Source organism: Astatotilapia calliptera, chromosome 18 (genome assembly GCF_964374335.1).
Source record: "Astatotilapia calliptera chromosome 18, fAstCal68.1, whole genome shotgun sequence".
Lineage (NCBI taxonomy): Eukaryota > Metazoa > Chordata > Actinopteri > Cichliformes > Cichlidae > Astatotilapia > Astatotilapia calliptera.
This window is the reverse complement of record NC_137439.1, coordinates 21442102-21458993: the sequence shown is the minus strand read 5'-3', so window position 1 is coordinate 21458993 and position 16892 is coordinate 21442102. Positions and strand designations below refer to the sequence as shown.

Below are 16892 nucleotides of genomic sequence, written 5' to 3'. Positions count from 1 at the left end.
AACTCTGAGGCGATGCCTGCTGTCATCTTTGGAATCACCTAAAATGAACATGACATAGGAAAAGTACTTCATGATAACGCAGTGCCTCAAGACCAGCTAATGAAGAGATTACACTGACATGATGTTGTACCTGAATGGCTCCCAGGTTCTCTGTGAGCTGGCTTGGACTGGAGGACCCCAGAAGCACTGAGCTCACTCCCTCGTTCCTCAGGCACCAGGCTGAAGATCAGAGAAAGGAGAAATCTCAGACTTGCAATGAGGTATCAAAGGAGAAAGAACTTCCAAAGACATATATTTGCTTTGACAAATAGACGCTATCTGTTACCTATGGCTAGCTGTGGCAAAGTGCATCCAAGCTTCTCCGCAATATGAGCCAGCTCTTTTAGTTTGGCTTGCTGTTTTCTCCCTTCCTCACTCACGATTTTCTCTCTCAACCACTGGTATGGCTACAGGAGCAGTGAAAGCAGATGTGTTAGATTTACATGCAAAGATAGGCAGATGATTATTCAGTTCTTGTATTGCTGGATTTTTCTGTTGCCTTTGACACAGCTGATCATAGTATCCTGATGTATAACTTCACTTAACATCTCTAGATCAGGTCTGGATTTGTTCCCTTTCTGTCTCTCTCAGTTGCTTCCGCTAATTTTGTGTCCTCAATTAACGAAACTTTATTAATCCTGCAGGAATTTCGTACATTATGTGGTTGACTGCTCCCACACACAAATAAACATTAAACAAATAAAACATTCACTCTATTAAAAAAAGTTCATTAATCATAAATACAAAATATATTAATTAATAATAATTAAAAAATAACATTAAAAAATTAAAAACATCCTGATTGCTATGGAGACCATAAGGTGCTTCTGCACTTTTCTTTTCTCAACCTAACGTGCACCCCTTCCCACCTCCCCTCTGGTATCCTCCTTTGAGTGCTGTGCAGTCTTTTGCTACTTTATCTTGCGGTCTACCCAAGGTTCACTCCTGGGGCCTATCTTTTTTGCCTTGTATATACTTCCACTTGGAAACATCCTGAGTGATTCTGAAGTCTGTTATGCAGATGATAGCTACCTGTACATGCCATTTAAACACCAGAGTGTAACCAAATTATTATCCTTAAGGACCGCATTAATGCTATAAAGAACTGGATGGCAGCAAATGATCTATCTTTAGACTAGAATTAGAATAGAATAATATAATTCAACTTTATTGTCATTGCACATGCACAGGTACAGGGCAACGAAATGCAGTTTGCATCCATTAAATAATCCACTTTAAATAGACAAAGTGAATTTCACTTCTCATCGATGCCACCTGACAACTTTGTTCTCAGAGTAATTGAGAATCTTGGGCTCATTTCATCTTTAATTCTCCCATCTGTGAGAATTCTGGCTGTTATTTAGTTTTGATAAGCTAAACATGGCCTGTCTCAAATACACTGTCTCACTGTGAAATGGAAATGATCATATCTACTTTTAGTTTGTTTAGTTTGAACTGACATTGTCCCCAATATCAGTTCAAATATGTAGCACCACAGAGGTCAAATTTAACCTGTACCTTCATCGAGGCCCTGGAGGATTCTGGGATACCATTCTCGTACTTTCCTGTGATGATCCCGCAGGCCAAAGGTGACCAAGAGACCACACCCACACCTGCAAGATCACAGTCACAATTAAGCAACAAGCAAATTAGGCAAATTTGATATTCAGAAAATTTTCCTTAAGACCTACCTATCTTATGGTAGAGCTCTGGAAGATGAGTTTCCACTTTTTCCCTCTGGAAGAAATGATACTCTGCCTGTTCACACACTGGTGGGATGAGATTGAACTGCCTGGCCACAGAATACGCTTCCTAAATGTGGAGCGGACAGAATGATGAGGATGGCAGAAAGTGATAAGGTAATGTGTAAGACTGACTCTTTGTATTTAATGACTTTTATCGCTCCGCTGTTCTTTGTATAGCACAAGGAAACTGCACATCTTTCACAGCGCTGACAGCTTCAGCAACAACAACAAAATTTAGACACTTTAGTCACTGAACTCTGTTCACATTTGTTTATACAATGCAAAACATCACATGTGAGGCTGATCATCAGAGTCAGTGGTCAGTCAGTTTCAACACTATATATTTTTTCTTTTTAGCCAAGCACATCCTAACCAGGGTTACTGCAGTAAAACTAAACAAAAAGCTACAACTAAAGTGTGAAGTTAGCAGAAATAAATTATAAACGATAATAGCTGAAACAATGTTATGTACTCACAAAACTATCTAAAAGATTTTCTTTTTTTAAATATAAAGGATATTTTCATAGTTTTAGTCATTGTAAATGGTACATCTCTTTATTTAGACTTCAGCTAATTTAAAAACTACCTTCAATGAGTGATTCATTTAAATTGTAATATCTATTTTGAATGGGAAATTTTTGCCCCTGATAAAACACTCTTTACATTTTTTAATGATTAAGAAAACTGAGGTTACCACAAGATAACACTACGGATTTTTAACGCAATACAAATCAAACCACTCTGGAAATGAACTGAAACAAAACTAAACTGGACATTGAAATTGAAACAAGTAAATAAATTAATTAATGAAATCAAATTTAAATAAAAAAATTATTCTAAAATATATAAAACATAAAAGTGATGCAAGTAAAGTTTATAGAGAGCACTGCATGTCTCTGTCTGATTTTTTCATTGTATTCATGGTAAAAAATCATAACAAGGATTAAAAAGAACCTGATGTACTCTCACTGGCCAATTCATTAGATACACCTGTTTAACTCCAAATATCTGATCGGCCAAATCACATGGCAGCAATGTAATATATTAAGCATGTAGATCTGTTAAACTTACCAGCTGAAGTTCAAACTGAGCATCACAATAAGGAAGAGAGGTGATTTAACTTTCTTTGAGCATGGCATGGTGGAGTTTTTCAGAAACTTCTAATCTACTGGGATTTTTCCCACACAGCCATCTGTACGTTTTACAGAGTAGGTCAAAAAGAGAAAGCATCCAGTGAGCAGCAGATCTCTGTGTGAAAAATGCCTTATTGATGCCAGAGCTCAGAGGACTGGTCAGACTACTTCAAAGAAGTCAACAGTAACTCAAATAACCACTGGATTCCACCCATGAAGGCAGGTTTGAAGACAAAAGGGGTTTTAACCCAGCAAGGTGTAACTATCGAAGTGACCAGTGAGTGCATATCAACCTATTACGCCTATTCATTTTTAAAATAAATACTCTGTCCTGGAAAGGTAAATACCTTTTCCTGTCACTCACCATGATCTCCATGGCAGACCACCGTGATGTCCCCCAGTACATGGCCATCCCCTGGTTGATCACATGTGTCATTGCTCTGACTATCTCTGCAAACATTAAAGAGCAGATATGTGCATCATCAATAACTGAACAGTGAATGGAGTCATGCTAGAAATTTGAGAGGTTGTCTCAACAGCTTAACTTGCATTATTTTCACATTATAACATAGAAATTATATTACAGCAATACTAAATTCAGTTTTTTTCTCTCATCAGGTAATAACACAATTATGAGAAGACTTGCAGGTTCAAAGAAGATTCCAAGAGCTTTAAAACTTTGGTAAAACTGCAGGACAATGAAAAAGATAAGTGGATCCTTGAAGTGTCCAGCCTCTTCTTTTAAACCCATGTGTGAGCAGATATTTTTTGCTGGGGTCACACTACTTAATGAGGCCAAAGGCTGCAGGGTTAAAAGACTCAGCTGCCTGTGCCGTGGAGGAAACCACAGCAAAAATACTGAAGGGGCTGAAGTCAGCAGCAGCGGCCTTCAGTGGTTTGTGTATTTGTGCCTCAGGATGTGGCAGGAAAGTAGCGTTTTTTGAAAAAGTGGAAGAGTTAAATAGTTTTTAATAAAAACCCCTGCGAAGTACTTTCTCAAAGGATATCTAACGCATGAAGAGAAACAGCTATTATTCTGAATGTGTGTGCGTTAAATGCTACACGCAAACTTTCTAATTACTAAAGAAACCAAAGGCAGTGTGATCAAGTAATTCATGAGATTATTTTCAGTCTGTAAAGGAATTAATAAACCATCTGCCACCTTAGTACAATGCTGCATGCAAAATGTGAAGCAGAAAGGCTGGATATGAGGGTGAGGAGATGAGAGCGCAGAGTGTGATTAAAAAAAGAGCGATTCCTTTTCATCAGTAGTTTTCTCTCTCTAGACCGAAATGTAGCTTTGTGAGAGACAGAGAGCAAGTGTGCATGTGGGTGAAGCAGGTGGGAGGGTAGAGGAATAACAGTACATCTGCTCCAAAGGGGATGGAGGGAGGAAGGGAGGGAGGGATTTGGAGGGATGTAAAGATAGAAGGAAAAAAAAATGCTGCGAACCATGTAGCAACCTCAGAGGCACACACAGTTAATAACAGTTTGCAAATACACGTATAATCCATCTCAATGCCGGGAGGGGAAAAAAAAGATGACACCTTGATTCATTGAAACGTTCAAGTCTTAACATAAAGTTTCTTGCCACAAGGGCTCGATGAGTCATCAGCTCCAACAGCAGATGCCACACTGATCCTGTGCTCAGGTGAGATGTGCTGCAAACACCATTGACACCCCACTCACAAAAAAAAAAAAAAAACCACACCGCAGTGTTTTCCCGGAGGGTGATGTGGGTCAAGCTGTGGGCAAAAACACGCAATGAAGAGCGCACACGTGAAAAAATGAATGTATGACATCAGTGTACAATTTAGATGCCGAGATTGCATTTGCACAAATATGCAGAAGCCAATGAGCCTAGCACGCAAAGAACAGAGGAAAAGGGATATAGAAACAGGCTCTGCGCAAAGATAACAAAATCCAAGTAACGCATCTCAAAGCACTCTCATTAGTACAGAAACATATCAAACTTAAAAACTGCTTGGCTGCTAGCCAGAGTTAGTCAGCAACACACCCCAAGGTCTGGAACATTGGCCAGCTTCAGCCGGCAGGTATCACAGTGCAGCACAGAGGGTGTAAGAAAGCCTCCAACTCCCACTGATATCCATATTTGTCTGGGCAGGTATCTCTGAGGATGTCATTTCAGAGAGTTTCTTTATAGTGAGGCGTCTAACAGCGGGGACGTAGAATACAACTAAAAATATTGCTCATTTATGGAAATATGTCACATCACAGGAGATTGTCAGTGACAGATGAGACCCGTTCTAAGTTATACGACTGTGGAAAAAAAGCGTGGGGAAAGAAATAATAAAGATACGTTTAGTAATGCTGAGTAGGTGAGATCATTTTCCATGCTCTTCTTCTGTAATGAACAGGTGAGGAGAGAGAGGTGATGTCCTGGCACTTTGCATTGCTAGCTAAGGGGTTCATGTTCAGTGTGCTGTGGCGGTTTCATTTCATTTGCTAGAGAATAACACTCGGCTGGAAGGACTGATATAAAATCATTTTACTGATGCCATGTCTTCTTCGCTCCTCTGTCTGTCTGCCTCTGCATTCTGTTCTTTATTCAATTGGTCTGGGGTATTTTCATATTCAGCTTATTGAATGGCTTCACTCCTCTCTCAAATCAAATGTGATTCTGAGTGACTGGGTACCAATGTTGCGGCTGGATTTGGGCGAGTTATTCTGCGAGCTACCCTTGTACCTATTCATTCAATGAATTGACTGTGGCACACACGCCCCTCCTTCGAGAACCTTCTTGTCATATTCAGCTGGAGAAAAACTCACATAGCGTCTCATCACTTTGACAGCTGCTCTAGTAAAGAGCAGTCAGAGAAAGGGGAGACAGAGTCTTCCGTGAAGGAAGAAGTTGTATATTTGCAGCACGCACTTGGTCTGTCCCTGCTGTTGGACTGGATACGAGCCAAAAAGAAAGAAAGAAAAAGACAAAAGAACAAGCAGGGAGATGACACGGGTGCAGAAAAGCATGACTCGATGGAAGAAGAAAAGCAATGATTATAACAAAGGCAGACTCTGCAGCCATGACATCACTTTTTTGGTCCCCACGGGGACGCAAGCTGTTTCACACAAAGTCGGAAGCAGTTAAAGACACAAAAACAAATGCAAACGCAGATGGATGCAGATTCACCTGTTCAGTGGCATATTTTAAACTACAGTGCTGTTTTGCTGTTTGGTGTTTTTGCTGTTAACGCAGTTAAGGCTTTAGCAGCATGATGTTGGAGTGTCAGTCACGGAGAGATCTGCTAAACAGTCCCTTCATGCACGAGGTTCCTCCTCGCTCCCTCACTCTCAAGTTTTTAAGGATGACTGATACCCTAACAATGATTTAGAAGGGTAGCCATGCTCCTTTGTATTAAATTATGAAGCAAACAAGACCAATTTCTCACGCTGACTAATGGGCCAAATGTGCTGCAGAGGTGATAAAAGCCTGCCTGCTTTACATTTGTCAGGATATATTTTTCAGCTGACGTCTCTCTCTCTGTTCACTTCCTATCATCTTGTCAGACTCTCAATCAGATCACAGTTCTTGACATGAGCTGAAGAGACTTCATCTGCAGGGGGCAAAAGACTAAAAGGTTTGATAGAGAAGGCTGCGGGGTCTGCCTGCTAGTCACCAGCCACTGGTACCAGTGACAGCAAGGACCCTGGAACGATCGCTATGACAGACAGGCCTCCCACAGTCTGTTGGCTCCCACGGGTGGAAGCGAAGGGGGAAGGAGGAGGGGGGTAAAGAGGAAAGAATGGAAAATATTTCAGTGAGATCAGTGCGCCTCCATCCTTTCACTCAAATACTACCTGTGGTTTGAGAGTTTGTGTGGAAAGACAGAAAAGGGGCTCAAGTATCTGTGATGCCCACATGGCAAGGGAGAGATAATAGAGTAAGAAACTGGAAGTGTCTAAAAGAAATAAATGGTGGTAACATAAGGTAGATGTGTGGGAAAGGAAGCGCAAGAGCGTTAAAGAAAAATAGCACTCAGTAGGGCTTGTATCTAGTGAGACCAACCCAAAAATACACCAGCTTCCCCCATAGGGGCCGGATAATCCTGCTTCTGAAGAGCAGGGAGGGCTGGGAGCGGGTGCAGTTTGGAGACCATGTGGAAGCTAGCGATCCCGCTGAGACAGAAGAGAAATAGAGGGAGACTGGTGGACTAAAATAGAGGGAAGAGAGACGAGGAAAGATTGTCATATTACTTGTAATATGTTCGGGGATATGTCAGAGGAAAAACACATAAACCTGACCGCAAAAACAAACCCCCCTTTTGGTCAAAGCCAAAGGCCGCCGGTCCAGTACGGGCAGCGGCTTCATCAGAATTTCTCACCCTCTCATGTTACAGAACAACATGTATTGTCGCTGGCTCAACTTCCCCCCAACAGCCCCATGAAGTCTGGGTTGGCAATCACTTACCCTCCATGGGGGTATTGGTGTCTGTCCGGTTGGCAAAGACCACATCCACATACTCGAGTTGCATCCTCTGGAGGGAGCCCTTTAAACCTAGAGTGAGAAGACATAAGCCAGGTTTAGAGAGAGAGGTTTGGGTTCTAATAAAAGAAGACAGTTAATAGGAACCATGAGTCCTGGGTGTCCTTCTTATAATGGTGAAATAAATGGGCATGTGCAAGGATACATAGAGTGTGACCTACATCTGCAGAAAAGAGAGATCATTTTTTAGTTTCACTTTTTAGCCAACACCGCGACAGCGACATGCTTAGCTGGTAGGGGTGCCAGCTTCAAAAGAACAAGGGATATTCAAATGCATTCAAAAGTCACAGTTATGTCAGGTAAAAGACAAAAACAATAATAATAAAGTGAAGTGGCTCCTGGGGGGTTTGAGCTCAACATGTTCGTAAACATGACAAAGTGACAGTTGGCCACATGTGACTCAGAGCCTTCCAGCTGCATCTGGCCTGCTGCAGCTTTGATCCAGCTCGAGGAGGCTTTGTGGCCATTTAAAGACAAAGGACACGGCTCAGTTTTTGTTTTTAGTTTTGTTAATTTGCTTTCGTCATGGCCGTCATCCTGACTTGCTGCAGCAGAAGTCAGCTCCAGTTGCAGTAATATAATAATTAGCTATGGTAGTACTCTGTATGTTCCAGTAAATATTGACAGTGTGAGCATGAGTGCTAAACAGATGATTGGAATAAGCCATAATTTATATCAATAATCTTAGTGGCACATTGTAGTGACAAGATTCACATAGTTAAACCTTTGGATGTTTTTGTTGCCCTTTTGTTTTAATAAAATAAGAAAAGATGATGTTTGAAAGAAAATTTTTATAAATGAAAATGCTGATTCGTTATACTTCAGGGCTTAACAGGCTGGTAATTAAGAGATGTGGGTCCAAATGCAGGACACAGGTAGTCAGAAATAAGTCTAAGCAGAATCCAGAACCCAAAGAATGACAAAGTCCAACCAGAACCCAAAACAAGAAAAGATTAAAGATCCAAACAAAAGACATGAACACACAAACATGGAACTAACGCAGACTAGCTGACAGGCATTAAAAGGGGGACCTAACTCAAAAGATGAATTAGTATGGTGTCTACATGTAACACATGAATTATTTTAAACTATATCTTCTGGCACTTTGGTTCTAGCAGCCTACTGCAAAAATACATATTATGAATACACATTCCAATTCCTTTAGTTTAATCTAGAAAAAAATGCCAAAGATAACAGTTTCACAGACATAAAACTGTATTATGTATTAAACTGTACAGCAGATGAACAGTATCTGAAAGTCATGTCCGGTCAGAAATAGACTCAGTGGAAGAGTGGCTGCCAAGATGGGAAATGGGGAGAAAAGGCTATGATATATCTGAAAATCAGTAGCAACAGGTCTTATGGAGTAAATCCAGAGTGTATCCAAACTTTCTGTTCAAACCATCATCACTTTGTACGGAGGACATCAGGATAGAGGTGTAACAGTGAGTGTTTACAGGCATCTGTAAAACACGCTGGAAGCTCAGTCATGGTTTGGGAATTCATTTCACTTCATTTTGTAAAACTTACCAAAACTGACAGCACTGTGATTTTTATCCACAGTGCAATATCATCTGGCATCTGATTGGCAGTGGCTATATTTTCAGCGTGACAGTGAATGAAGATGCCAATGCTGTTCACTCACAAAGTTTGATAGCTTTACTTAGCACTTTACTCTGATTTCTAAAAATCAAACATGCATATAAAAGATGTATAGAACACATTGCTCACTTCACAGGAATAGCTGTAATCAATACATATTTTCTAATTTAATTACTGTCACAACTACTCAGCTGTAAGTTTTATGCACCTGCCACCATTTTCACTGCACAAACAGGAATCAGTTTTGATTCAAAATTGTAATTTATAAGGTTCAGAACTATTTTCAGAGTTAATCACTGTCAAACCAAGCTCGCAGGCACCTTCTCTTAGATAAAAAAAAAAAACACCTGTGCAATCCTTTCTTATTGTTACATAAATAAATGCTGCTGGCAGCTGGTGGAGGAACCAAACAATTCAAAGCCTAGAGCCTGATCAGAAAGACGAGGGATCAGAGGAAAGGTCGCACTCAGTATTTGTTAGAGGAGTAACACTGTATGCTGAGGAGAGGATAAGTGACGGCAACAAAGTATTGCGAGCAGATCGGCCTCCACTCACGCGCACACACAGAAGACCAGATGAAAGAAGAAAAGCGCACACAAGAGACTGTCGCACAAGACGACAGGAGAGTAACAGGGAGTCGAGGCAAAAGACACTCTCGCGCTTTTGAGTAAGCGCGTGTGTGCGTGGCAGATTAGTACCACAGGCTTCATCATCACCCACTAATCCCAGCTGAGAGTTATACTCTCCCTCCTACCATCACAGTCACTTATTCCTTCTTCTGTCGTTTGCACTCCCACAATCCCAGAAACACCCATTACACGGATCCTAATCTGAGCCTGCACCGTCATCACGAGAGGTTTCTGCTGTCTCGTGGATTAGCAGGAGTTCACTGGCTGTGAAAGGAGTCTATTTTTGGATCGGGAAAAAAGATGTGGAACAACAAAGCTACTGTATTGGCATCTGGGATAGAAGAATGCCTTCAATTGTGTTTTCTGTGAAAGAGCCTTATAAAATGCTGAAGCTGTCTTTTTCCTGTGAGGATGACTCTAAAGAGACCTTGATTTTTCTTGCATCGTCACATTGATGCAAGAAAATGTTCTGCGGCTCTCTCTTTCGCTGATCATTAGGTTTTTACACCCTATCATATACACCCCTGAACATCACTTCAGTCCAGTCAAATGGCAGGCCTGCTGTGGCAGCCTGTAGTGAGGAAGATGATGGCAGCAGATGTTTCGCTCAGTCAGTTTATTAGACTTTGATGAAATGTTCCTCTCCACTTATGGCAGGGATGCTGCACCTTTCTCTTACAATTACATGGACAGCCAAATGGATTCATCTTTGCTAATACCGCTTATGCTTCCCCTCTCTGATGTTGGCTTTCACCCCATTTTCTCTTTTGTACTCTCTGTCCTTCTCTTCCAACCCTTTCTTAGCGCATTCCCCGTTTCTCGTTTGGGGGAGAGTTTCTGCAGCTGCAGTGAATGTTAATAATGTGGCAGAGAGCTGAGTCACTGCAGGAGGTGCATTGCGCTGTGAATCGGATGGCAAATTGTTTGGGAAGCGGGGTGGATCGAGCCAAGAGTATGAGAGCTAAAGTTTATTGTTATGAGTCTCATCAAGGCCCTAGCTCTTTTTAAAGGGGCTGACAGGGGAGACAGTCTGGACAGCACTATTAAATGATGCAACAGTTTCCTAGACAGACACCTGTGGAGGTATTACAAGAAGACGATACATCTGCGAGTGCCTAATGCACCACTGGTTAGTACGGCTTTCAAATTCAGCTGTGTTCATATCAAAAAGGCGAGAAGCGACGGAGGCTGGAACAAAGAGGGATGAAGAAAAGAGATAAAAGAGGGAGATTAGAGGAGTGCAGCGGGGCTCCGACTGGTGGGGTGATGTGAAGGACAAAGCAGAGGGAAGGAAATTGACTTGTTACCTTCAATGATGTGTTTTCTGTTGAGGCCTCTCTCTGTCTCCGCTCTGCAACAGGAGGGAAAGAAGTACATGTCAGGGGTGTCAGCGCATACTCTTCATTACTTCACAGCTCTCGCGAATTGAAGCAGCTCCAGAACAAACTTTGCAGTTTGTTTGCAGTGTCTGTCCTGATCACCTCTGATTTTTCTCATGGCTTCTCACTGAGCACAGAAGCAAATGCCTGATTTTTCTGTGCCTATTTAGGACTTGTTTAGACCAATAAGGCCAGCAGGTAAATTGCAATCAGCGCACAAAGTAATTTAGAGATAGCATGCAGAGTTTTTCCCTCGTTTGTCTGATTTCAGTCTATGATTTTCTTTGACTGCAGCACTACTCAGTATTATATTTATATAGCAGTACTTGTAGTTTATGCAACACTTATTCCATTTTCAACTTTAGACTGCATCATAACACTGTGTGATACAGTGTTATGACACTGCAGCCACCTATTGCTCTGCAAGTTTTGCAGTGAGTCGGGATAACATAAAGCTCCTTTCACGTGGATGTATCAGTATTTTAGAATTAGTACAATTCTGAAAGGAGACAATCTCACTTTTGATGCATATGTACATGTTCCCTTAAGACAACTGTAGCATTTTTACATTTGCTTAAACTCAACTTTATATTCTTACTGTGTATTTTTACTTATTGTTTGGAATTTTTAAGGATCCATCCATCTTCCTCCACATATCTTATTCAGAGTAGCCGTTGGGCTTTTGCCTATCCCAGCTGTCATAGTTTGGTTGGCGAATTACTCCTTGGACAGGTCGCTAAGCTATTGCAGGGCTAACCCATAGAGACTGCCAGTTTAGAGTCACCAATGAAGCTAACATGCTTGTCTTTGGACTGTGAGAGGAAGCCAGAGTGCCTGGAGAGATCCCACGCACACATGGAGAGAAGATGCACACACTATACACAGAAGACCGTCTTGCTGTGAGTGCAGTGGCACTAACTACCACACCACCGTGCTGCCCCAGTTTAGGAATATAGATATTAAATGGGTCACTATGTTCAGCTGGTTGATAAATTGTCAGACATGCATTGCTAAGTGTGTAGTGTAGCCCACACATCATTTCTGGGAGTTGTTTTGCTAAAAACAGCTGCTGGTTCATTTGGAAATGACACTGGTAACAGTGGCGCTAACTGCTTTCCAATGACTTGTCTGTAGGCTCACTTGTGTTTACTCAGGCACTTAAAGATTTTCCCCACCCCTGCATTTTCCTTTTCCACTTTGTTCCTCTCGTCTGTTTCTGCTCCAGCGTGTTTGTTTTTGTTCAGATGCCCGCGACTTGCCTTACTTCTCGCCTTGCTTCATTTCACACTTTCGTTTTCTTCCTCCCTGTTTCCTATGGTTTTTCCAGAGTGCTTATGGGATATAAACGCACTTCAAACACAATGCATGCCATCCTTCCTCCATGTTATTGTTACTTTTTGTGCAAAAGACTGAAGAAACGCCATAGAGAGGAAATATGAATCTTGCAAATATCCAGGCATCCTGGGGTGAACTGATGTTTGACAAGCGAGCTGTGAGACAGTCTCGTAGCTCACTCAGCTGGGGGTTAAGCAGTTGTTCTTTAAATCCATCTGTGTTGGAGAGATTTGAAATACCTTGACAGAATTCAGAGAGGATGAGTTTTAATTAAATTTACACAATTGAGGCTTGGCTCTAGTGTTCTTAGCCGTGTAAGAATAGTCAAACAGTACGTGGATGTACCCATGGCCAGAAGACTTTTAGATACAGATGGCTACTAATGCAGACTGAGAATATTTTAGCGTGACAGCAGAAGCAGCTATGACTTTGGGCAGTTTGGCAAGAAAGCTGAGGGTGGCTAGAAGAGTAAGGAAAAGGGGTTGAGACATGCTGTCATTTTGTCCTCCACATCTGTGTCCTTGCGCTCTGTGTCATCTGTGTCACGCTCGCTGCAGCTGGAGGCAACGTTTTAAAGAATAGGCTCGTGTATGTGAGATGGCCTGACTGTCTGAGAAAGAAAACCCACCTGCTGGACACATGGATAAATATGTATGAACACATACTTACTTTCCTCCCCAGTACAGCTTTGTGGTGATCACCAGACTGGATCTCCTGCAGGAAGACCGTCAGACGCATCAAAAGACCATTAAAAAAAGGTGTTCTCAAAAAGATGATATGTATATGACCATACCTGCATGTGAGCATGATGAAATCTGCCTATGTGTACAAATCAGTGCAATCAACTATATTTATGTCAGCTGCCTTCCATCCTACACTGCACTTCAAACATCGAGTAAGTCATAGAGTATAATGACCACAGGGTGACTCTTTTTTTCTTTGAATTCTAGCAAGACAGCTCCCTCACTATAACCCACCCGCCATGCTTGAATGATCAATAATTTAAACAGGTCCACAGCTGAGGTGAGGTCGGGCAGAGAGCTGGCGTGAGCAGTTAAAAGGGGTGACGCGCATAACTGGGTTTTCTCTCGGCAGTGCATGCAGCAGAGCGGAATATATGTTTTCTGTGGTGGAGCTACAGTTCACGCTCACCAGCATCTGTTTTGATTTGACATGAGCAAATTTGTCAAGTTTACACTTTCATTTAATGAATTGATTTATATAATATATCAAGTGAATTAATGTTGCTTGAAAATTTTCCACTTAACGTGGGCGGCATGGATGCATGTTCTCAACATTGAACTAACTAATGTCACCAATACACAAAGCTTGAAAACAGATAAACACAAACATTTTGTGCATTTTGTACACCAGAATTATTAGGCTGCTTCATGTGGTTCGCTAACCATGCCTACCTCCACTAAAAGCATGTTTGAAATCATTTACAACAAGGGTCCCAGGCTAGAACTGAGGGGCTGCAATTCAACTGAAGGAATAAGGAAGAAAATAATAACAATTACTTTCTACCTAATCTTTTTGCACTATTTTGGTTTGCAACTATAGGTTCCTACAAAGTTAACAACACTTGCTCATCGGTATATTTTAGCAGATTTAGGTATTAAATGCTAAACCTCAAAACATGCTTATACTGGGATAATATCAGGACATTTACAGTAGCAGTAAGGATGCTTATGTTTTCATGTTTATCTATGAAAACATCTCGCTAATTACTAGCCAAGTGGTAGAACAAATCCTCCAGAAATGGAGAAGGTTTGCCTTCTTAGTAAAAATTGTTGCCCAGAGCTGCAGCCAACATGTGTCAAAAGATGAAACTTTTCCTCTTTGTGTCACTCTTTTATGCTGAGAGACTAGCTAGACAGTATTTGGCCGTCACTTCCATCCAAACTGTAGATGACTGCAGCTGTTAGTGACCAAGGCAATTACAGGGAGGTGGGACACAAGGGAAAAATTGGGGCCATTGACTGGTCCCTAGACCTGTGTGACTGGGGCTTTAGCAGTCATTTTCCCACCAGCTGCCATCAGCTTCCTTTTGCAACCAATTGGGGAATTCAAATTTTTCCCACATGACAGGTGGTTGCCAGATGGTTACTCACCAGTCTCAAGGCTTCTAGGCCTATGTGACTGGGGCCTTAGTCATTTAATCCTGCACTCTCAGCATAAAAGTCCAAAATGGCCAACAAGCTGTGTCTGCAAAACCTCAGTAGAAAGTCTACGGGAAAACGGAGCTCTGCCAGGACCTCTGTAACGCTGCCGCTGACTTTATGGTCTCGGTTGCATCAAGTTTATTCTCTAAATTTTGGCACTCATTAGCTACCAGCTTGTGACTGACAAATCGGTAGCCGATGAGCGTGGAATTTCGCAGTAAAATCTGGATTCAAAATGACAAGTGATGGTGAAATGACTCATCTTGAAGCTATAGTCCATGAGGATGCATGGGGACTGCTTTAGGTGCCAACAGTTTTGTTTAATTCTTTTATATTTCAAAAAGTAAGTGCTCCATATGCAAGGACAGTTTCCCACGTGGAGGGACCTTTGTGATAAACTGAAGTGCCAGCTGTGAATCAGGTGTTATCACCCATGTCAGTGCCTGTTAACTCTGATGCTCTTGAATGGTTGAAAATCCCTGGAACGAAGCTCCGAAATCTTGTGGAAAACCCTTTCACAAGAGCGAATGCTCATATAGCAGCAATTTAAAGCCTGTGAATTTTAAATGGCATGTGCTTAATATACACACACCTGTTTGTGAGATGTTTGCGTTTTGGCATGCTGTATGTTCAGCGATACAGTGCATATGTAATCAAAAACACATTCTTGGATTCTTTTCGCTTTGTTGAGACACAACACTTTACCTCCAGCACTTTTTCTTGATGATGTTTCCCAGGATTATCTCTGCTCTGTAAAGAAAAACACAAGAGATAATATGATTAGATCCCAGACTTCCAGTTCTCTTGCAGCATTGTAAGTGTGTTATCTGCCACAAATCTGCACCATGAATGCCTGATTAAAAATCAGAAGGAGCCCAAGATAATGGGTAAATGCCTCCTGTACTGTGCGCCTGAATTTCACCAGCAACCTTTAAAATGAATATTCATCCCCGTAAAACTCCACTGTGCTCCGCATTATTCACACAGACGATGCCCAGGCGAGGTAAATTGAGCTGTGAACATAATGCGGAGCCTCCAGTGTTGAATAAGATTATGTAAATCACTTTAGAGTCACAGCTACCTTTCATTTTTGGCTTCCTCAGGTGCATTATTCCTGGTCAGGGCCTAAACCTTGTTAACATCTTTTGTCCTGTGGAAGAAAAAAGCTAACAGGACCAAAAGTAGTAGTGTGATTACAAATGGGAGACATCACTCACTTCCCCCCAGAGTAGACCTCGGCTGTGTCGAAGAGGTTGACCCCGCTCTCGTAGGCGATAGTCATCAGCTGCTCTGCCACCTGACACAGGCAAGAAAAGTTTCCTCATGAAGCTCAGTGTGGCATAAGGCACTTCTATAAATAATAACCAAATTACACTTTAAAAAGGCGGGAAATTCCCTGAAGAAAGGAGTGTACGTCTGTTTACTGTTGAAATGCACATCCTCCAGGAAACTGTACAGTCTGCTTGTTGATTAAAGCTGTTTACTGCGCAGTGTATTTCCCACACTTTTTGACCTACTTCTTGCTCTTTATTCAGAGGATGATGTTTGAAAGGCCAGTTTAGTCGTGAGGACCTCCTCTGCCTGTACCAAGCTCTTATTTTGTTTTGTTTGTGCCTCTCTTAGCCCTTGTGTTTTATAAGCAATGATAAGATGTCCCCACTTCAGTATTTTCTCCCATCTAAGGCCAGAGCAGGACACTGGGAGAGGTCTTTTGCTTATCCTGTGAGAGAAATAGGATCTGATTACTTGGCTTTGGTAGAGCCACGAGGGACTTACTGTAGCAGCTTGCCGTGATATTGGGAAATTGATACCAGAATGATAACTGTGGTCTCACACCCACACCATTTTATATCCAGTTACACTAAATTACTCCCATTGGGGCCACAAATTGTTTTTTGGTCTTACTTGTTGTATTTGGGTCTAGCTGAGTCTAAAATAGAGCATGAATAATACTGCATATTTAAGGAGTAAATAAACAATGTAGCCGAAGCTACTCTGATGCTACTGATTTAACTACTCTAAATACCCCAAATATCTTTTTCTGTATTCTTTAAAAAGGAAAATGCTGCAGATTGGGAACGGATATAATGTTTAATAGAAAAATGATCAAGTTATATGTCTAATCTGAGAAAAGGAAGTGTGTCAGCTGATTGATGGATCTGACATGAAGTCTTACCTCGTCAGAGATCTGACCTCCAAATGTTACCCATGTTCCTGTGGGGGGAAAGTCATCGTAAAATATTTGTAACAAACAACAACATAGACGACCTTTTGCATGTAAAAGTCACTCATAGTGTCTTCTAATTAATAATTTGACATTTTTGGCATGGAGACATGACAAAATGCTTTCTGCCCTAAGGC

General features: G+C 41.5%; 1 protein-coding gene across 3 annotated transcripts in view; it reads right to left on the bottom strand.

The window, feature by feature from the left end:
- kcnab1b (potassium voltage-gated channel subfamily A regulatory beta subunit 1b) overlaps nucleotides 1-16892 on the bottom strand; it is a 43888-nt gene that overhangs the window by 1268 nt on the left and 25728 nt on the right. For all 3 annotated transcript variants that reach the window (XM_026149089.2, XM_026149090.2, XM_026149091.2), the window contains 12 exons: nucleotides 16708-16745; nucleotides 15749-15828; nucleotides 15237-15281; nucleotides 13036-13080; nucleotides 10960-11003; nucleotides 7347-7433; nucleotides 3282-3367; nucleotides 1731-1851; nucleotides 1558-1652; nucleotides 326-446; nucleotides 131-219; nucleotides 1-38 (listed from right to left, as the gene is read on the bottom strand). The exon at nucleotides 1-38 is cut by the window's left edge and continues 1268 nt beyond it. In XM_026149089.2, coding sequence (XP_026004874.1) covers nucleotides 1-38; nucleotides 131-219; nucleotides 326-446; nucleotides 1558-1652; nucleotides 1731-1851; nucleotides 3282-3367; nucleotides 7347-7433; nucleotides 10960-11003; nucleotides 13036-13080; nucleotides 15237-15281; nucleotides 15749-15828; nucleotides 16708-16745 — 889 coding nt within the window. The remainder of the gene's footprint in view (nucleotides 39-130; nucleotides 220-325; nucleotides 447-1557; nucleotides 1653-1730; nucleotides 1852-3281; nucleotides 3368-7346; nucleotides 7434-10959; nucleotides 11004-13035; nucleotides 13081-15236; nucleotides 15282-15748; nucleotides 15829-16707; nucleotides 16746-16892) is intronic.